This window comes from Colossoma macropomum, unplaced genomic scaffold (assembly GCF_904425465.1).
Source record: "Colossoma macropomum unplaced genomic scaffold, Colossoma_macropomum, whole genome shotgun sequence".
Classification (NCBI taxonomy): domain Eukaryota; kingdom Metazoa; phylum Chordata; class Actinopteri; order Characiformes; family Serrasalmidae; genus Colossoma; species Colossoma macropomum.
In genome coordinates, this window is record NW_023494792.1 from 61,065,769 (window position 1) to 61,082,517 (window position 16,749).

At 38.9% G+C, this 16,749-nt stretch overlaps 1 protein-coding gene across 1 annotated transcript; it reads left to right on the forward strand.

Annotated features, from left to right (window-relative positions):
* The first annotated feature begins 9,231 nt into the window (after window positions 1–9,231).
* LOC118812637 (aldo-keto reductase family 1 member B1-like) lies at window positions 9,232–14,803 on the forward strand. The gene is made up of 10 exons (XM_036577748.1): window positions 9,232–9,402; window positions 9,620–9,787; window positions 12,347–12,463; window positions 12,545–12,622; window positions 12,782–12,904; window positions 13,074–13,180; window positions 13,790–13,871; window positions 14,347–14,430; window positions 14,528–14,610; window positions 14,707–14,803. Exons 1-10 carry the CDS (start codon window positions 9,337–9,339, stop codon window positions 14,747–14,749), a joined length of 951 nt encoding a protein of 316 aa, XP_036433641.1. The 5' UTR covers window positions 9,232–9,336; the 3' UTR covers window positions 14,750–14,803.
* The last annotated feature ends 1,946 nt before the right edge of the window (window positions 14,804–16,749 follow it).

Here is a 16,749-nt window from a genome sequence, read left to right on the forward strand (position 1 = left end):
GGAAACCCACGCAGACACGGGGAGAACAGGCAAACTCCACACAGAAATGACCCTGGTCGCCCGGCCGTGAATCGAACCCAGGCTATTCTTGCTGTGAGGCGACAGCACTACCCACTGTGCCACCATGCCGCCCCATGTTACTACAATATGTTGTGGGAATTTAAGCTGCTTGCCCAGATCAGCTTGCAGCTGCCAGTCAGAGGCTGTGTAGAGGAGGCCTGCCCTTGTTTTAGGCTGTGGTCAGGGTTTCTCTCCAGCTCTGATGAAGGAGATCAGCTTCCTTGGGGCGTGGTGGTGTCTGCTAGAACTAATAGCAGTGGCTATACTCTCAGCAACCGCCTTAAGCACCTGGTCATGCCGCCAACGATAGCGGCCTTCTCCCAGGGCCTTTGGGCAGCTGCTGAGATGTTCTAGGGTTCCTCTACCGGAGCACAGGGGGCAGGAAGGTGTCTCGCTCTTGCCCCAAACGTAAAGGTTTGCAAACTATTGTACACTCTCTGACCTACAAAAACAATTGGATCAAATTTATGAAGATAGGGCACGTGGGGCTTTTGTGAGGTCAAGAAGACAGTGGATGGAAAATGGAGAAAAGAATAGTAAATACTTTTTTAATCTTGAAAAAACGAGAGGTGAACTTAATGCGATTAGGAGACTCATGATTAATGGAAAACCCGATGATGATTTTAAAAACAGTCTCAAATTTTATTACTGACTATTATAGAAAATTGTTTGCCTCTCAAAGTTCTCTTGATAACACAGATGACTTTTCTGTGATGTTAACAAAAAGGAAAAAGGTTTCAGATGACTTTAATAACTTATGTTCCCAAAAATTATACGTAGATGAAATTAAAGAAGCAATAAAAAGCCTGAAAAATAATAAATCACCTGGATGTGATGGTCTGACTTCCGAATTTTATAAGGAATTTACAGACCTCATATCTCATTTTCTGCTCGCAACATATGAAGAAGATGAAAATGATCAACTACCCCCTTCATTAAAACAGGGCATTATAACATTAATTCCTAAGCCAAGCAAAGACCCCCTGCTTCTTAGTAACTGGCGTCCAATAACATTGTTAAACAACTATTACAAAATTCTGGCTATTATTTTGGCAAAAAGGCTAAAGTATGGAATTAATGAGCTCATTGATGAATGCCAGTCAGGTTTTCTGATCATGATTTTGTCATATTTCGAATAACATCAGACTCGTATTGGATCTGGTAGAATACAAAGACTTGCTTGCTGGCAATTACATAAGGGAGGAAACAGCCCAATTAAACGTATCCAGGGAACCACACCAAGATTCGATATGAAGCAAGGTGTTCGTCAAGGTTGCCCCTTAGCACCTGTACTGTTTCTGTTAACAACTCAGATTTTAAGCATGTTAATTAACCAAAGTCAGTTCAGAGAGATAACAATTAATCAGAAAGAAATAAAAGTCTCACAACTGGCTGATGACACTACCGTCTTTCTTGAAAATGCAAATGAAATTCCCAAGGCCTTAGATACAATAACCAAATTCTGTTGTATCAGGACTGAAATTAAATGTTAGTAAGTGTGAAATACTGGCCTTAAAGTTATGCAGTCGTACCAAAGTCTGTGAAATTCCTGTAAAAGACACAATCACCTACCTTGGCATTAGGATTACAAAGAATCCACAAGACATTAGTCATCTAAATTTAAATATGATGACTGAGACCATCAATAAAAAATTCAACTCATGGCTAACTAGAGATCTCAGTCTCCATGGAAGAGTTTTATTAACTAAAGCAGAGGGCCTTTCTTGTGCCTCGTACATTTTCTCCTCTATAGATGTCCCGCATACTTTATGTAGCCCTCTTGATAGATTATTATTTCATTTCATTTGGAAGAACAAGCCTCACAAAATTAAAAAAGAAGTTATCAAAAATAAAATAAAGGACGGTGGATTGAATGTACTGGACTTTACAACATTTAATAAAATAATGAAAGTAAATTGGATTAAAAGATGCTTAAAAAATCCTCATAGCCTACGGAATATTCTTCCCAATTTTTTATTTCAAAAGCTTGGTGGTCTGAACTTTTTGCTGCAGTGTCCTTATGCGATAAAGGAAATTACCAGCCAACTTCCATAAGCAGTCACGACTCTTCTGGTCTCTTATCTACAAACACAACTACTCTCCTCAATGTTGCTTCATTTGGAATAACCGAGACATCTGTCACAAAAGAAAAAGTGTATTCTTTGAAAACTGGTGCAGGAGTAATATTCTATTGGTAAATCAACTGCTAAATGAAAGTGGTCAATTTTATCAACACTCTGACTTTCTTCTTAAATATAACATTGAAATTAGCACGAAAGAATATATGGTAACACTTTACTGTAGGGTGCTGTTTATAAGGCTACATGACACATACATAAGCTTGCCATGCCAACTGACTTAACCCTACATAAATGCTTATAAATGCTTATTTCAATAGGTGTCATCTGTCATAAAGACTACTTTAGCAAATTTTGATCAAAACTGGCAAATGTAACCTTTATAGCAAATGACGCCTATTGGAATAAGCACTAATAAACCTTTATGTAGGGTTATGTCAGTTGTCATGACAAGCTTATGTAGGTGTCATAAAGCCTTATGACCAGCACCCTACAGTAAAGTGTTACCGAATATATTATAGTAACAGAAGGTATTTAAATATCAGCATTAACATTCGATAACCTTGAAACGGCTTCAATTGATGGAATTAATATAAGCGAAGAACGATTTAATAATAGATTTCTTAGAGATTTATACATCCCAAGAAGTATTCCCATGGCACTGGCTCAATGGGCATCAAAATTGGTCATTGACAAAATATGTATTAAATAACAAAGTCAAAGAGGTAACATATAAAATCCTTCATAAATATTACCCCTGCAACAGTATAGTCTCAAAATATAACTCACAAGTAGAGAACATGTGTAGCGTCTGTGGTGAAAAAAATGAATGTATTGAACACATCTTCCTCAACTGTATTCATTCTAAGAGTTTTTGGTATGATGTAGTGAAGGATATTGGACCAAAAAATGAACGTAATATTAATAATAGATATGTTTGATATTTTATTATATTATAAAGACTCCAATAAGGACATTTGCTACTTGCTTAATCTGTTCGTTCTACTTGGTAAATACTTCATCCATAAAATGAAATTTACAAAGAGAATCCCATCTAACAGTGCATTTAAAAATGACTTTTACAGTCATACCTCCTCAATCCAGTATATGTGTATATAGAACAGCTAAGCTAATGAACATATATGAAAATACAACTTTGTTTGAAGACTTGTTCCACTACCTCATGCAAGATGTGATAATCAGCTTCTCAGTTTATGAATGTATTCTTTATGTATTGTGTTTGTAAACTGAAACCCTGTCTCTGATATTTGCTTATTCTTCTAGCAATAAAAATGAAAAAAGAATGGTGATCAAAATGATCCACAGAGAGACAGGAGTGAGTGGAGCTCCCCTACAGTACAGCAACCGAGACCCCAACACGTTATGGCAGCCTCCCTACAGTACAGCAACCGAGACCCCAACACGTTATGGCAGCCCCCCTACAGTACAGCAACCGAGACCCCAACGCGTTATGGCAGCCCCCCCCACAGTACAGCAACAGAGACTCTAACACGTTATGGCAGCCCCCCTACATTTAGCCCACTTTATCCTCCAAATATTATGACTTTGTTCTCGAAGTCTACTATTTTTATTTTTATTAACAGTGGCCCTAAAACACCATCCTACAACAGGCGATGTCACAAAGCAGCTTTACAGAAAATCCAGGTCCGAGAAAGTCGACAGTGGCATTTAAAAACATCGCTAAGAGCAAGAACAGGAAGGCTGCGTCCAAAAGCGCATACTACCAGACTAAACAGGGTGTCAAAAATAGTGCTCACCAGTAGAAGTCCATTCACTGGTGTAGTATGTGTAGTATAGTAGTTGTGTTTTGGTTTTTTTGGACCAAGACTTAAAAGGGCCTTCCCCTCTGGTTAACACTGAATAGCAAAACAATAACATAAGAGCAATATAAACAGAGGATAAGATTTTACGCTTAATATGCCAAATTGATTACAGGACTATTGAGATCAGAGTAGCTGAGAAATACACTCACTGTCCATTTTATCAGCTCCACTGACCATATAGTTTCACTTTGTAGTTCTACAGTTACAGACTGTAATCTGTTTCTCTGCATACTTTGTCACCCTGTTCTTCAATGGTCAGGACCCCCACAGAGCAGGTATTATTTAAGAAAGTGGATCATTCTCAGCACTGCAGTAACACTGACGTGGTGGTGGTGTGTTAGTGTGTGTTGCGCTGGTACGAGTGGATCAGTTTTTAAACACTGTGTCCACTCACTGTCCACTCTATTAGACACTCCTACCTTGTTGGTCCACCTTGTAGATGTAAAGTCAGAGGCGATAGCTCATCTGCTGCTGCACAGTTTGTGTTGGTCATCCTCCAGTCCTTCATCAGTGGTCACAGGACGCTGCCCACAGGACGCTGTCGGCTGGATATTTTTGTTTGGTGGACTATTCTCAGTCCAGCAGCGACACTGAGGTGTTTAAAAACTCCAGCAGCGCTGCCGTGTCTGATCCACTCGAACCAGCACAACACACACTAACACACCACCACCACGTCAGTGTTACTGCAGTGCTGAGAAGCCAAAATCAGTCACAGACAACTAAAATAATATTAGATGGATGTAAATGGCTGATTATATACAATCTTCCTCCATGAGGCCCCACTTCCTGCTCAAGGATGCATTTACTTGGCTCATATGCTGATGTGAAGTCACTGCTTACGAATGGCCTCTTTCACAGTTTCCAGGCCTGGAAGGAAACTGAGCACAAACAGCTGCTCTTCCTCATTCATTCGTGTCTTATTTCAGTCCAGCTGTGTCTTTACACCACAAAGAATTATATCTAAGTAAGTAAAAACATCTTAAATGTAGTGAATATATCTATTATTTCTCATTATGAGATTATTGTCAAATATTATGAGATTATTTCACCTATTTCTAGATATTTTACTTGTTTTAAGTAATTGTACCTAGTGAAAGTGTCTTATTCCATTGGCAGATCATTTTACTTGTTTTGAGAAATAATTATTAGATAATTTTGCTTATTTAAAAAAAGGTTAAACATGCTTATTTAACTAGATACAATTACAAGTAAAAATCTCTAGAAAATACCTTGCAATGTTCCAACGACAGTCTCATAATGAGAAATATTAAACATATTGACTACATTTAAGATGTTTTCACTCGCTAAGATGTCTTTTTTGTCAGTTTAGCTCTTGAACAGACTTAAGCTGCTGAAGGACGAGTTGTGTGGACAGAGAAGCCCATGACACGAACATTGTAAAGCTTCGTGTAAACAACTGGTGTTATTGACCTGGCAACCGCAGCCATCCAAAAATAACAAAACCTGGTGTTAGTTTGTGTAGCATTGACTGATGAAGCTGTGAGCTCACTCCAAGAACAGCAACGGCATTATCTGTCTGTTTTCAGACCTGGAGATCATTCCACCCTCGCACACTTCGCCCTGAGAATGATCATTAGTGAAGGAAATGTCTGTATAAACCCCGCAGCCTCTCGCTCCTCTCCTACACCTTACCTTCGCCACCTCCAATACTTTTTAGAAAAGAAATTTGTCTTCTAATCCAGTCCTGTCACAGTTCCAAATGTAACTGTAATCTTAAATATGGACCAGCTTAGACCAGCGTAAACCATCTTAGACAGCAAAAAACAGCTTAGACCGGGGTAGACCATCTTAGACCACCTTACATCAGCCAAACACATTTTAGACCAGCAAAAACCATCTTAGACCATTTTACACCAGCATAAACCATCTTAGACCATCTTACACCAGCATAAACCATCTTAGGCCAGCACAAACAATTTTAGCCCAGCTTAGACCAGCATAAACCATCTTGGACCTGCTTAGACCATCTTAGAACATCTTAGACCAGCAAAACCAGCGGAGACCATCTTTAACCAGCAAAAATCAGCTTAGACCAGTTTTCACCATCTTAGACTGGCATAAACCAGCTCAGTCCAGCTTAGACCAGTTTTCACCATCTTAGACTGGCATAAACCAGCTCAGTCCAGCTTGGACTAGCTTAGACCAGCTCAGACCTGCATAAACCAGCTTAGACTACTTTAGACCAGCAGAATGATCTTAGACCAACATAAACCAGCTTAGATCAGCTTAGACCAGCACAAACCATCTTAGAACAGCTTAGACCAGCACAAACCATCTTAGACCATCTTAGACCAGCATAAACCAGCTTAGACCATTTTAGACCAGTTTAGACCAGCATAACGCTGATGTCCAAAGAAAACCTCATTTTTCAGTTTTTGACATAGTTTCAAAATGCCTGTTGATCTTTACATTGTTTGTAAATTTAATGATGAATGGATCAAAAGAAATGACCCAAAATGACTTGCAAAAAAGTCTGGTTCCATTGACTTACATTAAAAGTAAAGTAGGTTTTTTCCTTCTCCTGTAAAGTTGCCATTTTGGAGGTACGAGGTTTTCTTCCGACAACACTGATAAATAATCTTAAACCATCTTAGACCAGTATAAACCAGCTTAGACCACCATGGAACTGTTACCTAACCTTTGGGCACTAGAGGTGTGGTAATTTAAAGATCAAACTGAAAAAAGGTCCTGCTGCATTAGTGTTTTCCTTGCTCTGAAACCCACTCCTGATTCGACTCATAAAAGCTTTATTACTAGTCAAACATTTCAGGTCGGTCAGAGCACAGACGGCATTAACCCCTTACATGGTCAGGGCCTCCTGGCGGCCCAAAGTTATAGTACACACTTCTATAACCTAAGAATAGCTCAGCCAGTTTGCATTGAAGTCCTGTAGTTACTGAATAATAAGGCTTAGTATGTAATAAGCCTGAGATTAAGGGGTTAAACTGTGCAGTGAAGTTAAACATCAGGACTGGGACTTTTCTACCTGAGGTTCTGTGTAAAATGTGACGCAGTGTGAGGTTTGGAATAAGAGTGTTGTTTCACGCCAAACTTCTGCAGACCAGGTAGAAAAACCCGCAGCCATCCTACACTGTTAAAAAAGATGGTTCTTCAAGGGAACTTCTTTAGTAAAGACAGTGGTTCTATATGGAACCATGATCACTCAAAGAACCATATGCATACTTAAACGCTTCTTTGCATGGCACAACTGTTCTTCAGAGTGATGTACAAACCCAATTCCAAAAATGTTGGGACGCTGTGTAAAATGTAAATAAATGTAAATAAAAACAGTGCAATGATTTGCAAATCTCATAGACCCATATTTTATTCACAATAGAACATAGAACACATATCAGATGTTCAAAGTGAGACATTTTACCATTTCATGAAAAATATTAACTAATTTAGAACTTGATGGCAGCAAAAATCCACCAAAGAAGAGCCAGGACTGTTGAGCAGCTAGAACCCCACATCAGACAAGAATGGGACAACATTCCTCTCCCAATCTATTGGTCTCCTCACTTCCCCGACGTTTACAGACTGTTGTTAAAGTAGAGGGGATGCTACACAATGGTAGACGCAGCCCTGTCCTAACTTTTTTGAGTTGCATTGCTGCCATCAGGTTCTAAATGAGTTAATGTTTTTCATGAAATGGTAAAATGTCTCACTTTCAACATCTGATATGTGTTCTATGTTCTATTGTGAATAAAATATGGGTCTATGAGATTTGCTAATCATTGCACTGTTTTTATTTACATTTATTTACATTTTACACAGCGTCCCAACTTTTTTGGAATTGACATTAGCTTGACATTGTAACAACAGCAGAACCCTTTTTATATACAACACATTCTCCATCAGTCTGAAGAACCATTTCAAGAACCAAGCAAATGTGTTTGTGGTTTGTGTTGTTTGCGGTTCTACATAAAACCATCATCTTTACCAAAGAACCCTTGAAGAAGTCTTTTTAAGAGTGTAGCTGATTGAAGTCACATTGATAAAGTACAGTGTATCAGAGCGAGTAAGAGGTCAGATCTGTGTCATGATTGGTCAAGGAGTGGTGAAACGGCATAACACATTAGGCAAGATCAAAATCTGCAAAGCACCAAGACGCATGACCTTGTATTTTCCAAAACTGCTAAGTCACTGATTACTTGCAAAGCTTTTGTTGGTATTTCAAGACCTAAGGTGTTTCCATCAACTGATCAAACAGTGGCTCGATAAAAGAGTAAAAAATAAAAGACTGTATTTTTTACTTTTAGCAAGTATTTTTACTTCAGCACTAGAGGGGAGCTTGCCTGCTTTCTTAGTGGTTTTGGTCATAGCTTTTATTTTCCTTTAAGCTGCACTATGTAAGATTTTAAACTGAAAGAAGTAACATTACCAAGTAAGGGAGAAAAATAAAAATTACAGAAAAAAATAAATATATGCTGAAATATGGTGAGCCTGACATAATCATTTAAAAGTCAGAGCTGTCTGGTTGGGAGTTTTTAACACCATGTTGTATGTCTTTACATATTAACGTCAGGTTCAAGAAGAAGGTCTGGCTCGATGTTTAGGTCTCAAATGATCTCAAAGTCAACAGTATATTGAAGAAGACATGACAATAGTAGATAATTCACTCACATCCTCAGAAGATACTTTTCTTCTTCCTTTTCTTTCAAAGTTCTCTTTGAATTCTCTTTCAATCATCAGATTCATTCACTTGGGAAAGGGATCCGAAGCACAACCCATGCTACACAATTTCCACCAGAGGGGTCTCCAAATCTCCAAAACATACATGAGCCTAACCCTGAAGATAAATAAAAGTTATAATAGCAGAACTTTGGTTTGCTGCTATGTTAGATGCATCAGCTGGCTATTCATCTGGTTACAGTGGGTCAGTTTTAAAGCTCTGCCTTTTCACCTGCGTTTTACCCTTACAATACTGTGATCCATTCATTTTCTAAAGTTACACCATGCTGGAATATCTATTGACAAGTGTCTGGGTGTGGACCTCATGCTAGGTGTGGTCAGCCAACACAATACTCTGCAGACTTTACACTTCAGCTTTCTTATTCACGCAGTTTTGACAGTGGAAAATATTTCTAGCCGCTAAAGAAAACATGAGCAATGAGCATTTTGTGATGGTAGTTTACTGAATGAAAGCCTTTACTGGCCTGCCTCCTTACTCCACCCCCCTGGCTCCAGGCTCCAGTACCTAGTAGGTAGACTCAGGATGTGACCAATCAAATCTTGACAGTAGCCCTATATCTAGGGAACTGCCTGTGTTTAGAGGCAGAGAAACTGCTGAAGGAAACCACTTCCCTTAGTACGTCTAGGTCTGCTTCATCATGGCATCCGCTATTATTCTGAACAATGGAGCACGGATGCCTATTATAGGCCTGGGGACGTGGAAGGTAAGAGATTTCAAAATTCTACTTGTTCTCCTACTGAACTGACTGTTTTTGGTTGGATTCATTGAGCAACAAACGAAATGTGTGAGTTATTCTCAGACTGCACTGCTGTAGAAGAGCTGATGCTGTTCACTAACTGTTCAACAGGCAGCATTAAACCAGTGGTAGTTTAGAACTACATGGCTCACAGTGTTAAAGTGTATGTGATGTTTCTCCACAGTCCTCCCCAGGACAGGTCACAGAAGCCGTAAAGGCGGCCATCCTGACTGGCTACCGTCACATTGATGGGGCTCATGTCTATGAGAATGAGGAAGAGGTTGGGGCCGGTGTCCGTGCCATGATTGACCAAGGAGTGGTGAAAAGAGAGGAACTTTTCATCGTCAGCAAGGTGGGCAGAACCAATGCTGTCATTTGGATTTACTTCTTAAGAGCATCCAAACCTGCCTGTTACCAACTATAGTATGCTTTGAACTAAAATGCATATTTTAAAATTAACTAATGAATTAATTAATTGATAAAATCTATGCTGTTTAGGCCTGGATGTTGATGTGTCTTGTTGCTAGCTGTTCAGTAACGAAAGGCTTGAAGTTTCTTTTCTACACTGAGAATCATAAAGTCATCAACATGTGCCGGCTAAGCCAGTGGTTCCCAGGCCTGGTCCTGGAGGACCCCCTTCCTTACACATTTTTCTGTTTTCCTGCCAAAACACACCCACTTCCACTCAGGAAGGGCTTATTAATTAGCAGATTAGTTGGATCAGTGGCCGGTTGCACCAGCTGTGTGTAAGTTCAATCGTAGGCTAGTTGTAACGTGAGTGTTTACTAAGTTCAGGTTTATGCATGACTAAATCAGAATGGTTTGCTCCACACAAACTGGTTTTAACGTTGAGCTTAGTAGTTACTAAATATTGACACCTCCACCTGAGCAGGTGTAAGTTTTGGGGAAACCATCATAAACCATATAGAAAAACCAAAAACATGACATTTTTGGTTAACTAAGCTAAAAACTCCAAACACTATACACAGTGATTTTACTTACAGCTCTAATTTGGTTTAAACTCTGAGCATGAGGCTAAACACCCACAGCTCCAGCTCAGTGAGTCTCAGCAGCTGCACAAACGGCTAAACTAAGGCAGTTGTTGTGTCGGTCAGCCAGAAACCATCATTTAAAAAGCTGCATATTTGGTTTCTCAGTGAAATATTAAAGAATAAACAGACAGCGGCTGTAGGTAATTAGTTCTAGTGGTTCCTGTACACATTGTTCTCTTCCATGCTGGATATTTTTTCCATTGAGAAGCCAGAGCCAACTGCTCCTGCGTTTCCATGGCAGCAGGTTTACTGATCGGTTCTGAACATGTTCTCGTCGTGTTAAAGTGATGTACGCATTAGTTAGTTGTTACTTGTTAAGACACGACTGACGGATTTGTGGTGCAACCAAATTTAGTAAAAGGATAGTTGGAAACTAACTACTGTAACTGAGGACTCAGTAAAGACTTTATGGCCAAACTTATTTATAAACATATGCAAACCTGGTGCAACCCAGTCCAGGTGTGTGAGGAACAGAGGAAGCACTAAAATGTGCAGAGCAGGGATCCATCTAGGACCAGGGCTGGGAACCACTAGTCTAAGCCATTACATAGCATAAATACATAGTTAAATCAGAAACATTGTAATTCGCTTTTTAAAAGGCTTTTTTATCCGATTACTTCACCAGCATAATGCTGATATATAATAATAATGCTATGGAAATGCCTCTGTTATTTTACCACCAAGCTAGCAGTGGAGTTTATTCACATTTTACGACATTTATTCTAAAGTCTAGCATAAACACAGACATTAGAAACTCAGAACTGACATTCAGCTTATATATTCTTGTATATGTGTTTTAGTTTTGCAGTTTTTTTAGTTTTACCCTAAAAATGAAAACCTGTCGCTGAATATTACTGAAGCAGTTCCAGTTACAGAATACAGTGTAGAGCAGATACAGAGAGCCTGTAACAGTAGGGCTGCGCAATGTGACAATATTTATCATCATTGTGTTAAATTATGTCACAATATGCTTTTCTGAGTATATCGTGAATATTGTTAGTGCTTAAAGAAATCTGGCCAACTGCATGTTTCATCACAAAGACAGCATGACGAGGCCTTTATCATTGGACTTGGTGCAGTGCAGTGTGTGAAACATTGAATGAAATCATTGCAATTACTGTAATCACTGTACGTTGTAGTTTTTTGATAGTTTTTTTGAACTGTAGCAATTCTGTGGCATTTTTTGTCTGTTCCAAGTTATCAGATGTCAGAAAAAATAAATGTTGTGACATATTATGTATTCTGAAAATTTCTAGAAGTATTATATTTCTTGAACAACATCCAGAAGTCGGAAATCATATTGAAAAAGTTCTTTTTGCGAAATCAGAGTTCAACTCTGATTAGGCAGGAGAACATGAGAGGGAGTGCGTTACCACCAATAACATCATAGCTGTGATATGGTTGCAGTGTGTGCAGTAGATCAAATAGAGAAATGGAGAAAAATGGGGAATAGTTAAAAATGCAATGACAAACTTAATGGTAATCAAGAGATTCACACAGGATATGCATTATGTACTTGAAATAATTGGTATTATTATCACTTATTATTCATGTATTTGTTGTGATTTTATATTTTTTTGTCATTTTTTCCTACCCGTGAGCCCCCCTACTTGTGAATTTCCACATATGGGTTATAAAGTTCATTCTCTACTCTCTATTATGCGCTACTGCACGGTCATGACATGGTACATAGAAAAACTGCCGAGTCACTGACAACTTGCAGAATTTTTTGTCGCTATCTCATGATTTAAGGGTGTGACTACTGACTGTTGACTCACCAGTAGTTACACTACTCAAGTCCAAAACAAACACAGAGTGGAGTGTAATTCATTTCAACATGCACATGTTCATCTTTTCAGCTATGGTGCACATACCATGAGAGAGCTTTGGTTAGAGGAGCCTGTGAGAAAACCCTGAGTGACCTAAAGCTGGACTATCTGGATCTCTACCTGATTCATTTCCCTATGGGCCTTAAGGTGCTACCAATAAATAGATATTTATAATGAACAACATGTAAAGCATTAAATGTGCACTGACTGCTGGACTTGAATCTACAGCCTGGAGAAAAATCTCTTCCTCTTGATGCTGAGGGCCAAGCCATTCCAGATAACAGCACCTTTCTGGAGACATGGGAGGTAATGAAAGTGTAATAAACTTACATTTTCAGTACATGTACACAACCTATTCTGGAGGAGAAAATTATCACTGCCTCATTAAATTAATACATACATATGTTTTCCATGAAAATCACATGAAATGTGTTTGAATGACACATTATTAAAATTTCCATAAAGGAAATGGAGAAGCTGGTGGACGCTGGGCTGGTCAAGGCCATCGGCATCTCCAACTTCAACCGAAGCCAGATTGAGGCCATCCTGAACAAGCCAGGCCTCAAGTACAAACCTGTCACCAACCAGGTAGCATTTTGCATCTGTATTTCTTACGTTAACATTCAGTAATAGGGGAGTAACAATAGATTAATGCGCAGTTAAACCCCTATTCAACAGTCATTTTGATTGCAAAGAGCTGAAGAAGGTCTTGTGTTTTCCAGTAGAAAATAGCTGATGTTTTTATTTCCTGCTCCAGATTGAGTGCCATCCCTACCTGACGCAGGAGAAGCTGATCAACTTCTGTCACTCTAAGGGCATCACAGTGACTGCGTACAGCCCTCTGGGGTCCCCTGACAGACCATGGTGGGCAAAAACTAAAACCTTTGCCAGATACCACCAGATTCCAGATTTGTCCTTAAAGGGGAATTCCACTGCTTTTTCCAAATTTCTTTATGATTCAGCTGTTAAAGTGTAAAGAAAAGTCATTCAGAGTGGTTGTGAAATGCTTAAGTCAATCAGAGTGGTGGTGATAGGAACCAGATGTCTGAAGAGTATAATGCCTGTCTTACACTAAGGTATTACATGAAATGGTTATGAATGTGCTGCCTGAAGGCGAAGACATTGTAAGATAAGATTTTGGCCTAAAACATGTTTTTCAAACCCATTCATGGAGGAGAGATTGGCATAAATAACCACCATTAACATTCTGTATAAAAACTCAGAAGACTCGTGTAGGTTCACTGGTTTGTGTTGTAGTCCTGGCGATATCTGGTTCCAACCATCACAGAAATCTCAGTCTTTATAATCATCCATTTCACACCAAACCACTCTGATTCACTTTGTTTCCATCTAAACAATCTAATTATGCAGAAATTTTGAGTGGAATTCCTCTTTTGTGTAATCAATGAACACACCCATCACTGCAGAACTGAACTGAACCCATTAACTCTACCGATCAATCTCTTTTTAAAGGGCAAAGGCAGGTGAACCGTCCCTCCTGGAGGACCCGAAGATCTTGGCCATAGCTAATAAATATAAGAAAACAGCAGCACAGGTACCTGTGTATGTTTATATATCTATTATTATTATATAAAATTATTATATATTTTATTTGATTTAGTTTAAGGTCAAGATCAAAGCCAAATGAATTTGTGACCGGGTCAAGACTGAGTCCAAATAAGAGCAGGACCAAGTCAAGACCGAATTAAGGCCGAGTACTAGTCCATCTAATCAATGCCCACTCTGAATGAGTCCAATCAATGCCTGCTCTGAATGAATCCAACCAATGAATGAACTCGGTTCTGAGTGAGTGGTCCTGGGATCGAGTACCACAACACTTGGTTGTAGCATCATTTCAGTCCTTTTAGATCAGTGTGTGCATCTCTAAGTGGTTGATGCTTGATTTCTGTGTGAAAGGAACCGTCAGCCGTGTCCTTTATCAGCTTTTAAAGCTTTTGCATGACACTCTGAGAAATGTATTACCATCTCACCTCAAACACAACATGCTAATCAGTTAACTTTATCACCAGGTCCTAATCCGGTTCCAAATTGAGAGGAATGTTGCGGTTATTCCCAAATCCGTCAGTCCAGGGAGAATTAAAGAAAATTTCCAGGTAATCGTATTAGGCTGTGTACGGTGTGCTGTGTAAATGTTTACATAAAAGGAACATGCACCACTTCATCCTGTCAATATTCTGCTTTTTAATACAGGTCTTTGATTTTAAGCTCAGTAAGGCGGACATTAACACCATTCTGAGCTTCAACAGGAACTGGAGAGGAATTGCAATGGAATGGTGAGCTACAAGAATATGTGTAGCTATTTGATATTTATTTATTTATGTATCTATGATCTGTTTGAAACTCAGTGGCACTTTTTTCCTTTCATTTAGGGCTTCTAAACACAGGGACTTCCCACTGAACGCAGAGTACTGAGCTCCAGTCTTTATGTTCCTTCTGTCAGTCAAGCGCAAAGATTTTGTAAACCAGGAAAAAAATTGATGCTCATTTTGTTTTATTAACTACTTATTTTTTCTAAAATTGTCATTTCTTAACAGGGACCAAACTGCAGAAGTTCTAAAAGAGATCTTTTTCTTTTTCACCGCAAATTTCCCCGTTGTGGGATTAATAAAGGATTAATAAAGGATTAATAAAGGATTATCTTATCTTGTCTGTGTGAAATGTCTTGGAATGTGTTGTTGTAAACAGTACAAAACTATTTCCTCAAACATCCAGTTGGAAACATTAAGTAAGATGTTTCACAAGATTTGAGCTGAGTTATTAAACACAGTTTACAAAGTGATTGTATTTTTTGTGCATTGTTTTATTCTTACGAACAAGGAAGTGTCTTTAAAATTTCTTCATAGATTTTACTCTGCAAAACAATACTTGACAAAATATAAAGTTCAGTTTTATTACTAATTCCACTTTCTGTGATATCCAGTCTGAAGCGGTTTCTCACCTCTGCTGGTACTGCTCACATCCTAGAAAGTTCAGGCAAGAAGTATCTAGATTTATTATTGATCAGTTGTATGAAGATTTCTCTCTATTGTGGAAATATATGGGGGCTGAATTTATTGATATTGACAAAGCCAAAAAACAGCATTATTACTTAAAAACATGAGCTAAACTTCACATTCATAAATCTTTACAAGTCAAATTCTAAGCTGGGTCCTTCCGTAATAGCAGTATTACTATTGCTATCACTATTTGTAATATAAAAACATGCAGAAAAGGGGGTCCTCCAGGGCCAGGGTGGTGAATCACTGGTCTACTAAGCTCCCTGGACAAAACATTAGTCATCTTGCGAGTTTAAGGTGGTAGTAACTTCAGGCTCCTGCAGATGGCATTGCTATAAATATCTGCAGGGTGTGTGAGAGGATTCATAGATTGAGAAGAGGTGGTACAGTGCAGTGAATGTCTCGTTCAACACGTGGAAAATGGGTCGTAAGCAGATGTTAATGATTGGCCAAAAGGAGTGATTGCATTTGGGTCAACGCAGGTTCTTCACAACCAATTTCTGAAAGAACTCTCTGCAGGGAACTGCATACCATGAACATATGGAGCGGAGCAGCACGCAAGAGGCTTTTGCTCACTTCTGCTCACACAGTTGTCCGGTTACAGTGGACGAAGAGACACAAAAACTGGACTGTTCATGACACGTTATCTGGTCAGATGAATCTCGTTTCTGCCTGTATGTAAATGATGCTCGGCGTCATGTTCATCATAGACCTCAGGAAGCCTTCAATGAGGACTGCGTGGAAGGTGTGGTTCAAGCTGGAGGCTCTGTGATGTTCTGGGGGTGTTTTAATTATGCGGAAATGGGTTATTGAAATCAAATCAAATCACGTTTATTGTCACATCACATTTACCCAGGTGGAAAGTGAGTGAAAATCTTAGGTGCGTAGCCCCCTTGTAGAATTTAAATACAAAAAAATAAAAATATCTAAGAAGAAAAAGGAATATATATATACACCAGCTCTGGATATACACATATACACAATATACACTATTATTGCACTATTCCAACATACAGTTGTACAGTAATAAGTTATGAAATAAAACTATGAAATGTACTGTTGTACACATTCCGTATGTGCAGTTGGTCTGAGGTAGATAAATAAATGAGATGCAGGTACACAGGGATAGAATACTGATATAGAAATCTTGTACAATATAGAGATTGTATAAGATATGGATATGAGATGGACAAGATGTTATTTGGTTGAGGTGAATTTAAACCACAGTGCCTGTATTGAACTGCTGGCCAACCAGGTTTTGCCTGTTGCTCATCATCTTCACAGGGCTGCAAATGTGACTGATTGGCATGATGAACGTTCGGGAGCATTCACACATCTGGACTGGCCTGCAAAATTCCCAGATTTGAATCCTCTTGAAAAACTATGGGACTAACTGGAACAGCGAGTAAGACCCCA

Excerpts from the sequence above, each read along its gene's own strand:
- LOC118812637 (XM_036577748.1), top strand. The coding sequence starts at position 9,337 with ATGGCATCCGCTATTATTCTGAACAATGGAGCACGGATGCCTATTATA. Across the intron at positions 12,905-13,073 it reads ACAAACCTGTCACCAACCAG|ATTGAGTGCCATCCCTACCT; the intron begins GTAGCATTTTGC and ends TTCCTGCTCCAG. Across the intron at positions 13,872-14,346 it reads ATAAGAAAACAGCAGCACAG|GTCCTAATCCGGTTCCAAAT; the intron begins GTACCTGTGTAT and ends CTTTATCACCAG.